The 17,281-nt window shown below is 35.0% G+C and overlaps 1 protein-coding gene across 1 annotated transcript; it reads left to right on the top strand.

Moving 5' to 3' along the window:
* Positions 1–3,355: 3,355 nt before the first annotated feature.
* On the top strand, positions 3,356–16,905 carry LOC145775508 (uncharacterized). The gene is made up of 18 exons (XM_082586803.1): positions 3,356–3,413; positions 4,187–4,359; positions 5,581–5,702; positions 6,461–6,609; positions 8,277–8,448; positions 8,667–8,737; positions 8,942–9,056; positions 9,673–9,854; positions 10,891–11,040; positions 12,133–12,267; positions 12,546–12,745; positions 13,209–13,270; positions 13,751–13,860; positions 14,051–14,236; positions 14,787–14,969; positions 15,266–15,376; positions 15,811–15,993; positions 16,760–16,905. The coding sequence occupies exons 1-18, from the start codon at positions 3,356–3,358 to the stop codon at positions 16,903–16,905; spliced, it is 2,508 nt and encodes an 835-aa protein (XP_082442929.1).
* Positions 16,906–17,281: the final 376 nt, after the last annotated feature.

Here is a 17,281-nt window from a genome sequence, read left to right as displayed (position 1 = left end):
AACTGCAATAGAAAAATTTATTTTTTAGATGATAAAATTCCATGTTTCGATGTTATTAAAATAAATTTCTGCAACTATGACGCAACACATGGTTTAAAACACGATTTTGTTGTTGACAAAAGGTTGTAGCCCAACGAATTGTATTTCACGATGCTAAAGTGACGACATAAAACATGTTTTGTCAAAACTTATAATACGTATAACCATGGCCACCTGGAGATGCGGCCTGATTTGTCACATTTTGCAGATTTTGATTACAGCTACTGCTAGTGCTTGACTGACATTTTTTGAGATGTTTTTACTTTTTGCGGTTTCCTAATGACAAAAAACTTTTTTGTTGCCTTGGGGAAGCAATAGCAAATGAAAAAAAGTAAGTTGAAAAACACAAAATCAGACTGTTATTGAAAATTAACAGTCTGACTAAAATTTACAAAATCAAATTTTCTTTGTTTTTCAACATGTGAGGATGTTAAAATCTATTATGTCATCTGGGGAAAAGAATAAAGAAAGCGTAAAAATCTAATTTTTAGAAAAATTTATTTAAACGTTCGCCTAAAGTTAGAAACACCTGGAAATTTCTGCAAAATGTGACAAATCAGGCCGTATCTTTAGGTGGCCATGGTATAACACTCAATACGTAAAGACTGAAAATAATTATTTTTAATCATTTTTATGTGTGTTTACTGTTTATTGCCTGAAATGAAAAAAAAACAAAAAACTAACTCCTATAAACTCTTCTATAAGTTATTCTCTTCTAACTTCTATAATTCGCTTAAATTGTAGAAACATTAAATTCATTTACTGAAAAGACTTGAGAAGACAATTTAACTCAAAAAAGAAGCTCTCTAAATTTATTTTTTAAGAAATATTTCTGCTCGTGTTTTTGTTATCACACCTTATGGGCCCTGCTCTGTTAGTTAGATGCTTATTACCATATTCCAAGTAATTCACCAAAATAAATTTACACAAATGTCAATAAACTCCCAGCATGAATTGCGACTAATGTGCCCAGTGCAAAACACGTCAGCCAGTGCAGCATAAAATAATAATCATCATTTTACAACTCAATTCGTGAGTGGTTCTTCAAATGTTGAAAAGGTGCAGGAGCATTGAAAACCACAAGAAAAAAAAATTATTCCTTGGCAACTCGTACAACAAGCGATAAGTTATAAAACTCTTTCAGAAGTCAACCCATGACGAAAGTAAATAGAAATATTTCTGAAACATTCCCGGTTGATTATCAAAATGAACTTCCATAATTGTAAAGTCAGATAAAGTCGGAAAGTTAGAAAGCGGATGCTTTGATCAATTTTGCATATTAGGCCAATATAAAATGAATCGTAAACTAGATTTGTTCAAACTATTCATTTATTTTCGATTTGAAATATTGCGCTAATCAAAACAATGTCTATAGCGGCTTCGTGCGTCATGATTTAAGATAATTTTATTCTATCAGTGGATGCAAAAAATTCCAAATTTTTTTCTCATTAAAGAATCTAAATGTCGCTAATCTATAAATCATATAAATATTGTCTAAATTTAACTCAAGCTGCAAACATTGAAAATCGTCTGCAGGGACTATAACCGTGCATTTAATTTTGATGTAAACAAATAAGATACTTCCAATATTGAATGAAACCTTATATAAGTTTATAATGTGAACTTGTAGCTGCGATTTTCAGCACCTTGGTTTAAACGACTTGAGAGAAAATGGCAGTGAACTTTACGCTACGCCAGTCCAACCAAACTTTTCACTGGCAACGTCATTTATGTCAATTCTCCTCACGTCTACGGGCGTTCGGAAGAGTGTCCGTTTGATGTCTATCGACATCATGCAGATGCATCTTGGCACGCTTCGCAATACATGACATGTTTGAAGCTGGGAAAGGTTTGCTTCCTTGCCTTAAGCATAAGATATCTAAATGTTTAACCAACGAGCATAACCCGGACATGGCAAAAACAAAACGGCAATGAAAAATCAAATTGAAAGACCTTGATACAGCGCAGACGGATAGCGGCTGCTGAACGTTTTTGGGATCAGCACTAAAATGCAGAGGTTCTCTAGAATCTAGAGGTTAATGCGCGTCTTCGCTCATAATCAGAAAATCAAACGTCGAACCAGGACTGGTGTACTGTATATCAGTTGCGTAGCCGAGTGATGAGAGCCATACTTCGACGTTTGAAAGGGCTCCGGCTCGACGATGTTCCAGAGCATGTGGCTGTGTATGTGCCAGACACAGGAACCACTTAATCTAAACATTCATCCACCAGGCATAAGCCTGGATACGACAAAAATTCACAGAATGTAAAATAAAATTTTAAGCTGCAGAAAGTGATGATGAGTAAAACACCCTTTTTCACTTAGGTTGACAATTACATCATAAATTGGGCAAGAAAGGTCAATAAAGTCAAGTTTATTTCAGTAATTTATTGCGATGTGATTTTAAGTAAGAGTTCTGGACACAAAGAGTAGATTCCTAATCTAAATTTGATAGATCAATAAAAAGTTGATTTTATTGGTCAATTTTTCAATTTTAGGTCAGTAAAGTCGATTTTTTGTAATTGACATTTGCAGTCCAAATGTTTTCTTTCAAATGCTGATAAAAACTGATACTATTGCCTTTATGCTCATCAATCTTAATCTGTGCTTCGTTTAGCTTCTTTACATTAAAAACACTGCAAACTAATGACGAAATTTCCAGAATAACGAACATAGAAGATCAGAAAGTTGATTGAACGCCGGTTTGACACCGCTCATGAGCATGTGGCTGTGTCTTTGGCAAGACACCGAAAGACGTGCCGTCGATTGAATAGTTAGTACACTCATTTGACTATAGGCCTTGATTGTTCATTCAAGCAGTCTTATTTCTAATATATGCAAGAAACAATGATTCATTTAGTCAAATTTTCGTTAGCTCAATAAAGTCAATTTTATTAAGTTTAAAGTCAATTTTTAGGCCGATAAAAACTATCCCTAATCAGCAAAGCGATTACCACTACAATTTGAAAAAGTTAAAAGATATAACATCCAATCAGCCATAATAACAATTAATAAAAATGTCTCTTTCTATGCAGCTCAATATTATGTGTGGTGCTCCCTGCGCTTTACAAAGCGGACAATGTCAAAGCAGTGTTGAAGAAAAAAAGTAATATTTTTTTAATTGTTGCTTAAAAGGTTGCAAATAAAAGGTATAAAAATTTTCATAATGTAAGATAGATCCACTATTTTGAAAAACGTTTTAAGCGTGAACAACGTTTTTCATGTCATGTGATCATTCAGCGAGACAACAAAAATGTTTAGGAAAAACGTTGACAGATCGTGACGTCAGTTAACCAAAAGATGTTTCAAATATAAATGACTGTCTTCGACTTGAAGGTGCCAGTGAGAAATAGCGATAGTGATGAAAAGTTCTGTAGGGTGTGAGGTTGCATTTGTAAAAGGAAGATTTTCTACTTGCTTCCTAAAAATGAAGCTGTACAGTAGATGCATTAATTGACAAAGTTAACAAATTTATTTGAGTTTAGTATAAGTCATGTTTGTGGCATGAAGCATGGCCACTTGGAGCCATGCCATGGGCCTTTAGGTAGCCATGCATAAAGTAAGCAGTCATACTTATAATAGAGATTTATTGCAAAATATTGTAAATATCCAATTGAGAATATTCGATCATTTCCAAACAAGCTTTCCTACATTTCCAGATTGTCTGATATACATTAATAGAATAACAAAATGAAACTAAAAGAACTTAGTTTCTTACTAAGTTTCATAATTTGTTCCATTGGACTTGCTTCAGGTAATGAAAGTTGTAAGCACTTTTTCTAAGTGTTTAGTCTTTTCTTTAAAAATCAAAAAAGTTGTTATTTTGTTTGTTGTGACAATGTGACATGCTTCAAAGCAAAATTAAAACTGCGAGTCGTAAAATAAAAATTTTGTTTTGAGTGTTTAATTAAAGCAGGAAATTTTTTGTTATTTTGTTATTAACAAAAAACTCAACTGTTGCAAAATTTTGGCTTACATAAAATACAGTAAACGTTCTCCAGTGCTTTCCGTTCAGAGTTCAAACTCGTTTGTGATAAAAAAAAAATGTAATCGCTTCAAAATGAAAAATGTTATCAAATTAATATTTTCTCTGCTCTTTAGTAGTTGGTGTGATTAAACTTCTAACAAACTGTTTTTTTGATTCAGGTCTTCGTTGTTTCACCTGTAACGGTGTAAACGACAACTCCTTGTGTCGCAAGTCAGTGCGTTGTCCTCCAGGATCAAATGGATGCGAGAATGTGGTCCGGATGGAAAATGGAATCCTTCGGATAACAAAAAGATGTCAGCAATTTGAAGCGTGCACTGAGAGCAGCAAACAAGTAATTTAACACAAAATTAGTGAAAAGTAAAACATCCAGCCGGTCAGGTTACTGTTAGATTTTTGTGTGAAGATTTCGAAACTTACCCAATGATCAAATCGACCAAAAAAGCTACAAACCTACTCCTAGTACCAGTTGCCGGTTCCGTGGTACACAGGTTGCAAATCAATGGTTTATACTAAGTACATAGCAGTGGGAAGAAAAGCAAGCTACTTCACAAATAAATTTTTAACTTTTTTATTAGTTTCCGCCCACCTATTTAAAATGTGATTTAACATTGTTTTGCGTCTGGAAGGTTGAAAGAATTTTGTAGGCTTATAGCCTAATTAATTAACACAAACACGGACCTTGCCAATGCCAAAAAGTGCTGCATTTTTGTCAATATTGAATTGTATTTTAATAACATTTCCGTGGTATTTAATTTGTAAATTGAATATTAATTAAAATTGATCAACACTTAACTTTTATCACAAAAACCTGATACTTAGTTGCTCTTGTAAAAATTCAAAATAATGCAGATATTAAAACCATTTAAATTGACATGTTTTTGAATCATCAAAATAATTCTGAGGTGACGCGAAGAACAAAGAATACAAAAGTAGCATACTTTGATACAGGCATCAGTGATTGTCATCTTCACTATCCCCAGCCAACATTGATATGTTTTATCGCACAATACTTTTGTTTCATAATGAGCAATAAAAATTTTAAGTATTGAATGAAAAAGATTTAAGTTTTAGTCTTCCGCTACGACGTCTGTGTCGGCCCGTGCCACCTTACTGGGATACACTTAGTTGTAATTCGATCGTCTGCGAAAAGATACACTGATGAATAATTTCATATTTAATGTCACTACAATCCCACTGAAATAACTGTTGTCTGGCAAGAATGAAGTGAAGAGCACTAAATTTTTCAGTAAGAAAATTGTAACATTAACTATATTCTTACATCGTATTTCAATTTTAGGAAATTTTGCAAAAAGATAGTCTTGTCCCTTTGTCCGTCTGATTTTGAGGCTTTGAAAACAAACAATCTGATACACCTTAATGTTTTTATTTGGAGAATTTTCATTCGGAAACGATTTGTTTTTCCTTAATAGAAAAATTGGTTAATTCGGCAATGTAAATTCAATGAGATCAGTGAAGATTTGAAAAGAAGTTTAAAACAAAACTTGATTGCTCTTGTGAATATTTTTTCACTTAGTATTTCTCAATTATTTAGAACTACATCCAATGCAGTCCATCGGTGCAAACCATTTTGAGTGAAAAGAATCTAGAATCTTCTAGAAACCTTCCACCTAGCGTATGTCGGTCTTGCTGCAATAATGACTTATGCAACAGACAGTAAGTTGAAATTGAATCAATTATATTTCAAAATGGTGTAGCAATCGTTGTTCACTAATGTTGATAAGACTGGACAATATCGGCTTAAAATATATTACGTGAACAATTAGATCTGCTACACTTAACACTTGTTTCATTTCACAGTGCATGATCATGCTTTCTTATGTTTAAATTTAAAGCATTAAAACAACTACATAATATTTGATAATGATTGGTCGCAAATTGGAAAATCGCCACGCGGAGTTTACAGCCTCATGGTCATACCTCGTATGCCTACTGCAATGATGAGGGTATTTAGGCCAAAACGGTTTGCAACTGCCTGCAGTACTATATTGCTTATCTTGTCCTTTCCTCCATTTAATCTAAATCTTCAACAACTGAGCATCAGACTGATACAACAAGCAAATACCAAACGTCTTATTGAGTCCAGCACTATACGCTTGTAGATGGAAACATCGTAGTTTCATTCTTATCTCACATAGACTTATTCTCCTTTGCATTGAATACCAGACTTTGTTGTGATGATGCTCCTAGTTTTCAGATAAAAATGATTTTAAGAAACAGCTATCAGTTGGCGATGGTCGCCAATCGTATCATTTTACATTTGGAACATTTCAATATTTTTTGACTGACTTCGATCAAAATTCATATTTTCTAAAAAAACGTTCTTTCATTTTATCTTCTAATAATTTATTTTGTTAGTTTAATTTTGTTTGTTTATTTTTTCCATAATTTAAATTCTTTACTTTTTTTGCCAGGATGTTTCTCAAAGAAATGAGTCGAGTTGGCCTCAGGAATCCTGGTTTTCCAGGGTCGCGAGTCATCAAACTCGTGGATTCCCAACCATCAATCAGAAACGTCCGAGTTCGTCTCCTGACTTCAACTGCGGCTCTTATTACTTTCAAAGGTAATATCATAATTACGTTTCTTCAACGTAATAACGAACTGCATGTGTCACACTCACACAATGTTATTTCTCAAAACAGTGGTCACTACAGTCGTTATGATTGCATGATTACAGAAGTAAATTCAAAGTTTTTCCAAAAGCTTTCAGCGCACTAACCTCACCATATTTTAGTGACAAGAAAATATCCCCTTTGCTCGGTTTTTGTTAGATTCAAATGGTTGAAACTTATTTCCCTGATTGCCAGCTGTAGTTGCATAAGTAAACGTCGCATCATTAGAAAGACATTACTTTCATTGTCGATTATATTTTCAGAAGTAAATCATTACAGTTAGTGCGTGGTACGTATTGCATTTACCCCACTGTAGCCAAACAGATTTAAAGAGAAAAAAAATAACAAAATGTATTTCCAGACACATTCATTTTCCATGATTGATAAACCGGTAATGTCTCCTATTATAGGTGTCTAGTTTTTTTCCTATAATTTTGCTCGTCGGTTATTCAAAAACCGGAATTAGGTTAAAATTGGCAATATTTGTACAAGGTGCTGAAGTTCTCAGGCGTTAGCATTAGAATAATTTCTGTCAAATTTCAAGTGGGTTTGCAAGAATAATTGTTGATATTCTAAGAGCGAGGTTATGAATTACACCCACGGTCTCTACAAAGGCGCTAATTTACTTCCCGTGTTGTTTGACTTCTGACGTACACGAGATGTCAGTGAAAGCGGCGCTTCTGTCACCTTCAACACTACTAGCAAAAATAGAGCACTAAAAACTCTTGAAATCAAAAAGCAAATAAAACATGCGTTAAATGGAATAAAAAAACGATCAAAAAGAATGCAAACTCAAAAAATATTTTGAATTAACAGTTGTACTGTATAATCTATGTAAAGTAAAACTGGAACTATCCTGATAACTGCTGGTATTCATGCAAAAAGCAAACAAATTTAACTTGAATTTTTTCACATTGGATGTAACGAATATTTCTATAGTTACGTTCGGTTTAAGATTTGAGCTACAATATAGTTTTTTTTTACCAATATTTCATATCTACAAAGTTAATCACAAGTCTATTTCTTTTCTCCGTTTTCTATTAGCCAAGTGAAATCCTTTCATCTCTCTGGTGAAGCATGTCAAATAAGAGGCAAATTTTTGTAATATTATGATATGCGTTAAAAAATTTTCTTGTTGTTTTTGCTGTGATTTCTAAGCAAAAAACATCTCTGGTTATTGTGGAACATCTTACATGCACTGCGTGTTTCATATGAACTTACACAGTATTTATTTTAGATTTTATCAAGAAAATTACACAGATAAGCTTCACATTTTTTCTTGGTATTTATGACTTGCAAGAACCTAACTATATGTCATCAGCGTTTCAATGTATATCGAGAATCAAACCTGGCTTTAGACAACACCCTTTAATACATGTGTTATGTCCTGAAACAATGTGACAGACATTTCACGGCGTTGAACAAGCATTTTTTAAAAGTCAAAATGGTTCAAATATTATCTTTCATGGAATATACATGCAGTTGCAGTGAGTGGTATAATACCCAAAGATAAATTGTAACCTGTGAAACGTATCAAGTAAAATGGAATGCAACAAAAAGTGGCCACTAATATTTGAAAAAGATAGTAGGAGAGTAGTTTTACGTTTTTATTTTTCAGACGCAAAAAATCACTCTGCCAACTTCTTCACGGTCACCGTACAGCCATCGAAAGGAATCCGGGTCGCTCCAATCAGAATTAACAAAAATACCATCCCTGGAATAAAATTAAGAATTCCAAAAGGATCTATTCCTTTTCTTGCTCGTGGACTATCTGCTGGGACGCAATACAGGCAAGTCGTCCTATAATAATGTTTGGACGAAGAAACTCACTAAGCTGTAATGAGCATTGAAATTGATATCTAAAAATATCAGACCACTAATGTAAACTTTTTTTAAACAATATTCAAATAATCTACTTCAGAGTTTTCTTTTTGAAGAAAATATTAGAAATATAAAAAATTAAAAGCTATTTAAAATTAAGCCTAAACTTATCCGTTTTGATTTGCAGGATAAGAGTTGTTTCAACAAAAGATAAAAGAACAAAATATTCCCAAAGAATTCTCAAGTCTTTTGTCACCAGTAAGAGTTTATGTGTTTGAACTTGTGCTTTGAAGACAAAGATTTGAAAGCAACATTGATAAACAATTAATGTTTGTTTTATATTGTGCTTTAAGTTCAAATCTCTTTTCAATTGTCATATTCTACAAATAGTTTTAAAAACTACAGAAACTAGTTGGTCCAAAATCTTTTGACGTTTTCAACAAATTTATTATGTTTTCCTAGAGCCAAGAAGACCAAGGAGACTGAGACTCAAGTCGGCGACAATAAATTCTGTAAAATTATTTGTTGTTATGCCAAAAAACAAGGGACAAGTCAGCCATTACTCCATGAGCTACAGGTGATCAATGTCATTACATACCTTACCGCTGCGCTTATGATTCTTCGTGTTGAGCAAAATACATCGTATCTTTGTTACCAAAAATCATAAAAAACGCCTCTGGCAATCTCGACAGACGGAAACCCATCAATGACGTTGGTATCAGTACCAACATCGGCACGACAAGCTCTTTACTGTTTCAAAAGTGATATCCTGCTCCAATTTCATTCGCCAAATTCCTAAGAAATCATAAGCATTGATTAGTGTCTTGTTCAACGACTTTTGTATTGCAAAAGAGTTTATAGACTTGTTTGTTAATGATTTAAATCTATAATTGTGTTATTATATTATTTATTGTCGCTCTACAACTGTTGAGGGCTTTAAGTAACAGAGCACAGTTTCGACTTTTATATCAGATTTACGATATCATCACATTATTACTCGATTTATCCTCACTGCGTTATGCAAGAAAGAACACCATCGGTGCCGTTTTTAAATCTTCGGCATGACCCTACCTGGAATCAAACACAGATCTACCAGCACAAGAGCAGATTGTTAATTCAATCTGTAGCTGACAAACAATTTGGCAGCATTTTACAAGATCAAAGAAATTAAATTTTTTTTCTTTTTCAATCAGAAAACTTTGGGATCCTCCAAGGATGGCGCGCAGGCTTCCAAACTTCAACGCTTTAAGGATGATGACCATCCGTGATCTGAAGCCTTCCACAGGTTACGTCATAAGTGCTTGGACCAACGTCGTGGGGCCTCAGGGGAGAATTTTAAAGTCTTCGTCCAAAGTTAATTTAACTGTATACACAGGTAAACGATATTGTTTGTTTGATGGAGTAAAATAGCTTTTGTAAAAACACAGAAGCAGTATTTTGTTGGAGAAAAATATCTTTTGTAAAAAAATAGAAGCAGTATATTGTAGAATGTACTTGGAACAAACGTTCCTTGATAAAAACAATCCAGTTGCATGCTAAGTGCAAACAATGGAATTAACTTCATTTAAGTCAGCTTAAGCATGCTTATTTAGCAAGCTGTTGATTTTAATGTTATAGCAGCTTACATTAAATCCATCAACTTAATCTTTTGATTTGATTTGATCGAATTTGACCATTTAGTGCAACATTACATAGAATGATTGTCTGCCCCGTTAGCTCAGTGGTTACGCACCCGACTCAAGATCACGCGCACTGGTTCGGCTCTCGGGGTGTGCGCTTGAGCAACGCATTTCAGGACTGCTCTCCATTCAGCGGCAAAAAGTGAATGGAATAATTCCCTGGCAACAACGCTGCAACAATAGGAAAACTTCACTCTGCCAATCTTGGTAACCGGCCCTGTGTCAAGAGACTCTACAAGTATGCGAAACTACCAGGAATAACCAATCAAGGCTTTGTCAGTCCGAGGATAAAGATTCAAAAACCAAACCAATGAATGAAATTAAGCCAACTCAAGAAAATACAGTATATTTTGTTATTTATTTTGCTTTAATTGTAAAACATAATTTCAAAAGGCTATATATTTTGTTTTTGCATAAAGTATATGACTTGATGATTTAAAAGCTTTTAGAAATGATATTGATATCTGTGTGACAACAGGTAGATCAAGGTACGGAAAATGATTTTTATTATAATGTATAGTTTAAATGTCAGTTTGATCATTTGCAAAATATTAAGTTAATTTAATAATTTAAAAATTGAAGAAATATACACCTTTTTATCACTTGAATTAATGTACCTACCAGTAGAACGCGGTGTATAATGGCCTCCTAACTGCCTATTAGCACAATTACAAAGGCAGTAATTATTAAAGCGGATTTGACTAAATCAGCAATGTCGTTGTTTTGTTTCAGCTGTTCCTGCGGTCAAAAATATTGTTGTAAAAAGTGTCCACGCAACCAACATCACTTGGGGCTTCCGTCTTCCCTACTACTCTACCAGAAGAACACAAGATCGCTTTGTCATCACTGTTAGAGACAGCAGCACCGGGGTTATTGTTGTTGGTGAGATTGCAGACATTGTAAATTACAAAAAGCCCATGTCATTGCGGCAAATCTTTTCATCTTGTCCATGATTAGCTCATGGCCTCTGATGCAATGTAATTTCCTATTTACTTAAAAGCCATAACATTCCGATTGAGAAAAGTGACTGACATTGTAAAAGGACAAGTGGAAGTTTAAAAAGCGGAATAATCATTTGTGCAATTCAGATGCAAAGATTGTTTATCAAAAAAACATCTTCAACTATGTTTTCAAAATGAATTGGCCTCGTTTGTTGGACTACAAATAAAAATTGATTGAGATGTTTTAAAAGTATAGGCCATAATGTTAAACTGTGTCTTGAAGTAATTCGAAGCAATTTAAATAACATTGAAAGCTGCGTATACATGCTTCTCCATGGCTATGTACTAAACATTCTTGCCAAGACACGGACGGTAATTGGGATTTAAAGTGCTTGGCAGAGGTCAAATGTCCTGATATCAACTCGTTTAATTTTTTTGTGCTGGGTGGAAAAAGATCTGGCACCAGTTTAGTTTAATGATTGACAGTTCTGATTCTAGTTTCTCGAAATAATGTTACATAAAATTTGGCAAACGTTCCATCACACTATTAGGATTTCACCTTCAATGACCGAATTTAAAAACACGTGCGTTGCGCTGCTTTATTTGCAGAACCTTAAGAATAAATTTTGTTGTATTTTAAACTGTAGCTCCATTGAGTTTGCGAAGAATCAAAACACTTACAGTAAATACTCTTTCGTGCGTATCCATCCAACAACACTTGCTTATGACTGTAGCTTGGCTAAAAATTTTCTAACAGATAAGTGTATTTCTAACAGACCATATGGAGAGATTTATAACTTCCAGTTGTAACAAAAGTTTGCACAAAACATCGATTGATTGTCAAGTTAGCAAGATATAAATTTCACATTATCAATACCTGCAACACACAATCCATTTCTAGAAATTGGTTCTTTTAAGTTTGAAATAATTTTACTTGTTTGTCATAGTCAACGCAACATACATTTCAATGTTTTTATATGATTAATTATTACATTTTTATTACAGTTCAATTTAATTTCTTCTTCTTTTGCAGACACTGCCATCCGAGGGTACCAACGTCGCTTTACAGCTAAGGAACTCACCCCTAAAACCCCCTACACCTTCAGCATACGTGCCAAATGGAAGAAGAGAAACTCAGCTGTGAAACGGTCGGAACCTATCTACACACGTAAGTTGAACACACAGTTAAAATATTTTTTAATGTAAGTAATTTTCAAACCACATTATGCCAGTGAACATTTTGTTTTATACTTTTGTGTGAAAGATGAATTTCTCTATTATCTTGAGATGGCAAGCCATTGTATGATTGCAATAATCTGGACCTTGAGCTAAGCAAACCAAATTAATAAGTAGTTCAAAAAGAATGAAGCAGCAGTAACAAGTCTTTATGCAGCACAATGGTTTGTATACTTTTACGATTATTATAGAAGTATTTTTGCGTCTCAGTCCATCGATGCTACAGCTGTCATGACGCAATCTCGCGTGACGAGTGCGACCAATATATCGAATGTCCAGCGCACTCTGGAGGATGTTTGAACGAGGTTCGTCGCCGTTCGTTCACCAACACCAATTCCAGGGAACCGGAATGGTACAGGGCAACCCTGCAATGCAAACAAGTGACCGCTTGTAACAACAGCGAATCACAGGTGAACCCTAAGAATCTACTCTCAAACATTTCTCACAAATTATGTCAAGACGCTTTTTGAAGATGATGTTGATTTGTGAAAATAATTTCTTTAATCTTAAAAGTAGAGAAAGTTAATTATTGCTTTTAATGTTGTTGAGTTTATTTCTTATATTAAAAGCTTGTGGTAGGCTTGAACAGGAGATATTGTTTCAAAAATTTTGTTCAAATGATGGGCAGTTCTATAATCTTATTTATCTTTGGCTTGACAATCATTTCACATTGGATTCGTTTCGACTTCAGCACTCAGGTCTACCGTAATCTAGTTATACAGTACATCATGGGATAGCCAGTTATTTTTTATTTTCACCTTTAGCAATGATTATGAAATAACATAGCATAAGATACGGTTCGGGAAACCATTATACTGATGATGCTATAAAATCTATAGATAAAAGGAGTTAATCTTATTCCTGTCGTTTTAGGACCTCACAACCCAATGCAAGCCTAGCAACCGCTTGAACGTTGATCCTCCCGATGTTTGCAGGTGAGTTAAATGATATTTTTTAAGTGAAGTATTACGAATACTTGTACTGTGTCATGACATGATGATCATTTTCCCTAAGATGCAAGTGACTAAAATGTTATTCACAAAGCATCTGGAATTGTTAGATTATCTTTTGTTGTCTGCAGACCTAAACCCGGTGGTTAAAGATTTAAATTAAGTGAACGGGAAAGCAAGGAAGCCAATCTTCTTGTCTACCTTCATGGCTTTAAGTGTTCTGCTAAAGATACACCCGCACGCGCTTGAGCGGTATTGAACCGGCGCCCTTTGAAATGTCGTACCAAGGCTCTCACCAGTCACGACGATAAACGCAAACAAACCCAGATTGCAGTAGACCTGCTACAAACCATGTACATACATACGGTTGAAATGAACTTGTGTTATAGTAAAGCAAGCTACTCGTGCAATTGGTTGTAACTTACATTTCTTTAAAAACTTTATAAAAAAAAAAGTTTTTTCTAGATGCTGCTGTGAGGGAGACTTGTGCAACGGACCTGGCAGCACTTGTGGCCACATTCTTGGATGGCTTGATCGGTTCCGGTCCCCAGAAAAGCCTATGACAACTCTTCCGCGTAAGCATTTCTCAACCTGATTCAAATGGGCACAATTTCTTGCAGATTCTGTTGTATGTAAACGAAAACCTTTGTCTTGAATGAAATACAGACATACAGTATATTTTACCTACAACAGCTTGTACGGGCTCTATAAAACATTATAAGGAACCTACAGCGGGATTCTTTGTGATTTTTAATATGTCTTTAGCTTTCTGCCCCAAACCTATTATCCTGCGTGGAAGCTATCAATGCACAAGTGGGAAAGGGGAACAGGAGATTGGTTCACAATGCAAGTTTGCTTGTGATGAGGGCTTCTATCGAGTTGGAGAAGAAACACTGAATTGCTTTGACACTGGAAAATGGGATGAAAGCTTTCCTGTTTGTCTTCCGCGTAGTAAGTGTAGATTTTTAAGAAAATGTCCGTCAAGTATTTTAGGAGCATAATTGTGGTCACATTTTCAAGGGATACAAGAATAGTTTCTAGGCTTGGAGCCTGATCTGTAGCTTGAACACTTTTTACGTTCGTGGTTACGTTTGACAAGTTACTTTGAAACATGAAATTTTGTCTAGCTTTGCATAGATTTAAGCTTACATAATGCATGGTTAGTGATGGGTACCTTGCACTTTAACATGCAGGAGACAACATATAATCAAGTTAAACGTTGCTCATAAAAATGCAGCTTAAAATAACACCACGCTACTTATGGTACAAGAAATATTGTATCCTGACATTTTGATAGGTTTTTGAAATACAAAAAAGCATTTTTAAAGATCTGTAAAGACAAGACAGAAACGCCTTTGTTTAATTTGCACTCTGCAGGCTAATGAGAAAAATCTCCAGAAAGTATTATAACAAACCTAAGTCAATTCAAAGCAGCTTGAAAACTTACAATGAATTGAAGAATTGTTCAAAGAACTAAATAACTTTTAAATAATCATTGCAGAACAATGCACCGAAATCCCGCAATTCAATGGCACAGTTTTGACCTGCACAAATGGATTCTCTGCCGGTTCGGTGTGCCGTGTGGAGTGTAAAGATGGGTATATCGCATTTGCGTTTAAGTCGGTAGAATGTGAGCTCACAGGGCAGTGGAGCGAGCCAATCATCCCATTCTGCGTGGCAGAAGGTATTTTAATAAATTTCGGTTTTTGTGTAGGCCTATAGAGAATTTAAAATTTAATTAACTTGAAGAAAATTAGTCTGTGATTTTAATTGTTGGAATATTAATCTATCTTTTATGCAGAAGATATTTCTGGTGTTGTTCGAAACTAGTTGTTTTGTTGAAAACGAAAATCTCCACAAAAAGTTTACCTCGATAGAAAAAGTTATAACGACAATAACAATGGAATTTTTTCCGATGTTTTTGTATTAAACAATCCTAATAATAATTATCCTATTAAGCTAAAATTCTGAATTCACCAGACGACTGCCAGCCAGATCCTTGCCTGAACGGAGCTACTTGTCACGACCTCCCCAATGAATACGAGTGCGAGTGCATAGACGGATGGACAGGAAGGCATTGTGAAACTGAAGGTGAGAAAGTTTACAACACATAAACACATTTTTTTCTCTAAAAGAAGCTGCCGATAGACGTTTTTCCGGCTTTTGGATTTTTGGTGCCTATGACCTGGGCTGATTAAAACAGAGTTGTAGTAGGCTATATTGGATTACCAGAAATACATGACGCCTACTTGAAATCCAGCTGGGTATGTTTTGCAGTCTGCTGCAAAAGATAGGCTACAACTTCACACAGCAAACGCAAAGCTGCGAGCGAAAATGACGAAGAGCTTAACATATGAAGTTATTTCAAAAGGCTGTTTTCATTGGCCGCACACCACGAGCCGTAAAAATGATTTAGACAAAACAAAAGAGGTTTAATAGGTTACACGTCTTGGCTTCTTTTCACGTTTTTATGAAAAATCTTTCGATAAACACGCTGAATAACAGTTTTTAAATGTTATTTTCAGTGTTTTGCACTTTTCTTTCTGCACCTGAAAACGGCAAGTTACAATGCACGGACACCAATAGATTTGCATCACATTGTCGCTACACTTGCGACGTGGGATTCGAACAACGTGGATCCAAATACACACGGTGCAGTGCAGACGGCTACTGGACCGCTTTTGAGCCCCCGACGTGCGCAGTGATAAGTAAGTTAATTGTGCATTGTGTACCAAATAATAGGTTAAGACAAGAGTTCCAAAAGCACGTAAAAGATAAGAAAAAGCGATTTGGTTGCAGTATCGTTACTGCACTAAAAGTATAAATTTGTGCACTTTTTAATAAGCTTGTATTCCAGTGGATCACACGCCAAAAGAAGGACTAGGTTTTTGAATCTTTATCCTCGGACTGACAAAGCCTTGATAAGTTAATCCTGGCAGTTTTGCATACTTGTAGAGGCTTTTGACGCAGTGCCGGTTACCGAGATTGTCAGAGCGAAGTTTCCGATTGTTGAAGTGTGGTTGCCGGAAATTATTCCATTCATTAGGTGTCGCTGGATGGAGAGCAGTCGTTAGAATGCTCAAGCTCAAGCGTACACCACGAGAGTGAAACCAGCGCCGCTTGATCTTGAAGCTTCTTCGTTCATGACGTCACGCGCTAACCAAGTACCAACTGAGCTATCGGGGCGCACAAATCAATACTGTGCCGTTTTTATTGGTTATTTATGGATGGATTGTTGATATATTGATTAATTATTTCATCTTTATATTAATTAATTACTATGATATACTGCTATGGCCAGATCATCGAGAAGGAAAAACTTTGACGGAATTACAAAACACGTTGCATATCATATTTGATACATGTCGTTGTATGCGTTTTAAGTTGGTGTGAAGGTAGTAACACTAATTAACTGTTGTTTCTTTTCTACCGAATTATCAAGTGCTGTTATTATGCAGTATGACATTTTTACAGCTTGTGAAATTCCTCCGCGATCTCTCATAAACGGTGGCAGTGCGCAATGCACGGGATATGAATATGGCGACACTTGTCAATTCTCCTGCCCCGCCGGTCTCGCCGTAGCTGGAGGCCCAGCTAACATTGTTTGCCAAGACAAGTGAGTATTTTAGGTTTGCATTAGCTTAGCTGCTAAATTTGATTTGAACTCAAGTATTTAATGGAATAATTGGCTCTCAACTGTGTTAACTAGCCTAGAAAAAAAAATAAGATAAGTGCTAACTGAATAACATCTCAAACTTAAGGCTAAATACAAATTATTACGTTAGTGAAGCTTTGCAAAATGTATGCAAAGAGTCTTTTCTTGGAAACACGGATGTACTTTTGGTTCTCAAAGTTGTCAAAGTCACACTTTTCTTTTGTTTTTTATAGGCTACTTCTTAGACCAACAAATTAGATCTTAATTTAATTTATTTCTTAAAAACTATCCTAAGTCTAGTTTAGGCTATATGGTTTTACATTAGTACAAGTTGCTTATGA

This window comes from Aplidium turbinatum, chromosome 8 (assembly GCF_918807975.1).
Source record: "Aplidium turbinatum chromosome 8, kaAplTurb1.1, whole genome shotgun sequence".
NCBI lineage: Eukaryota > Metazoa > Chordata > Ascidiacea > Aplousobranchia > Polyclinidae > Aplidium > Aplidium turbinatum.
Note: the sequence above shows the minus strand (reverse complement) of the source record. Positions and strands in the feature narration are given on the sequence as shown.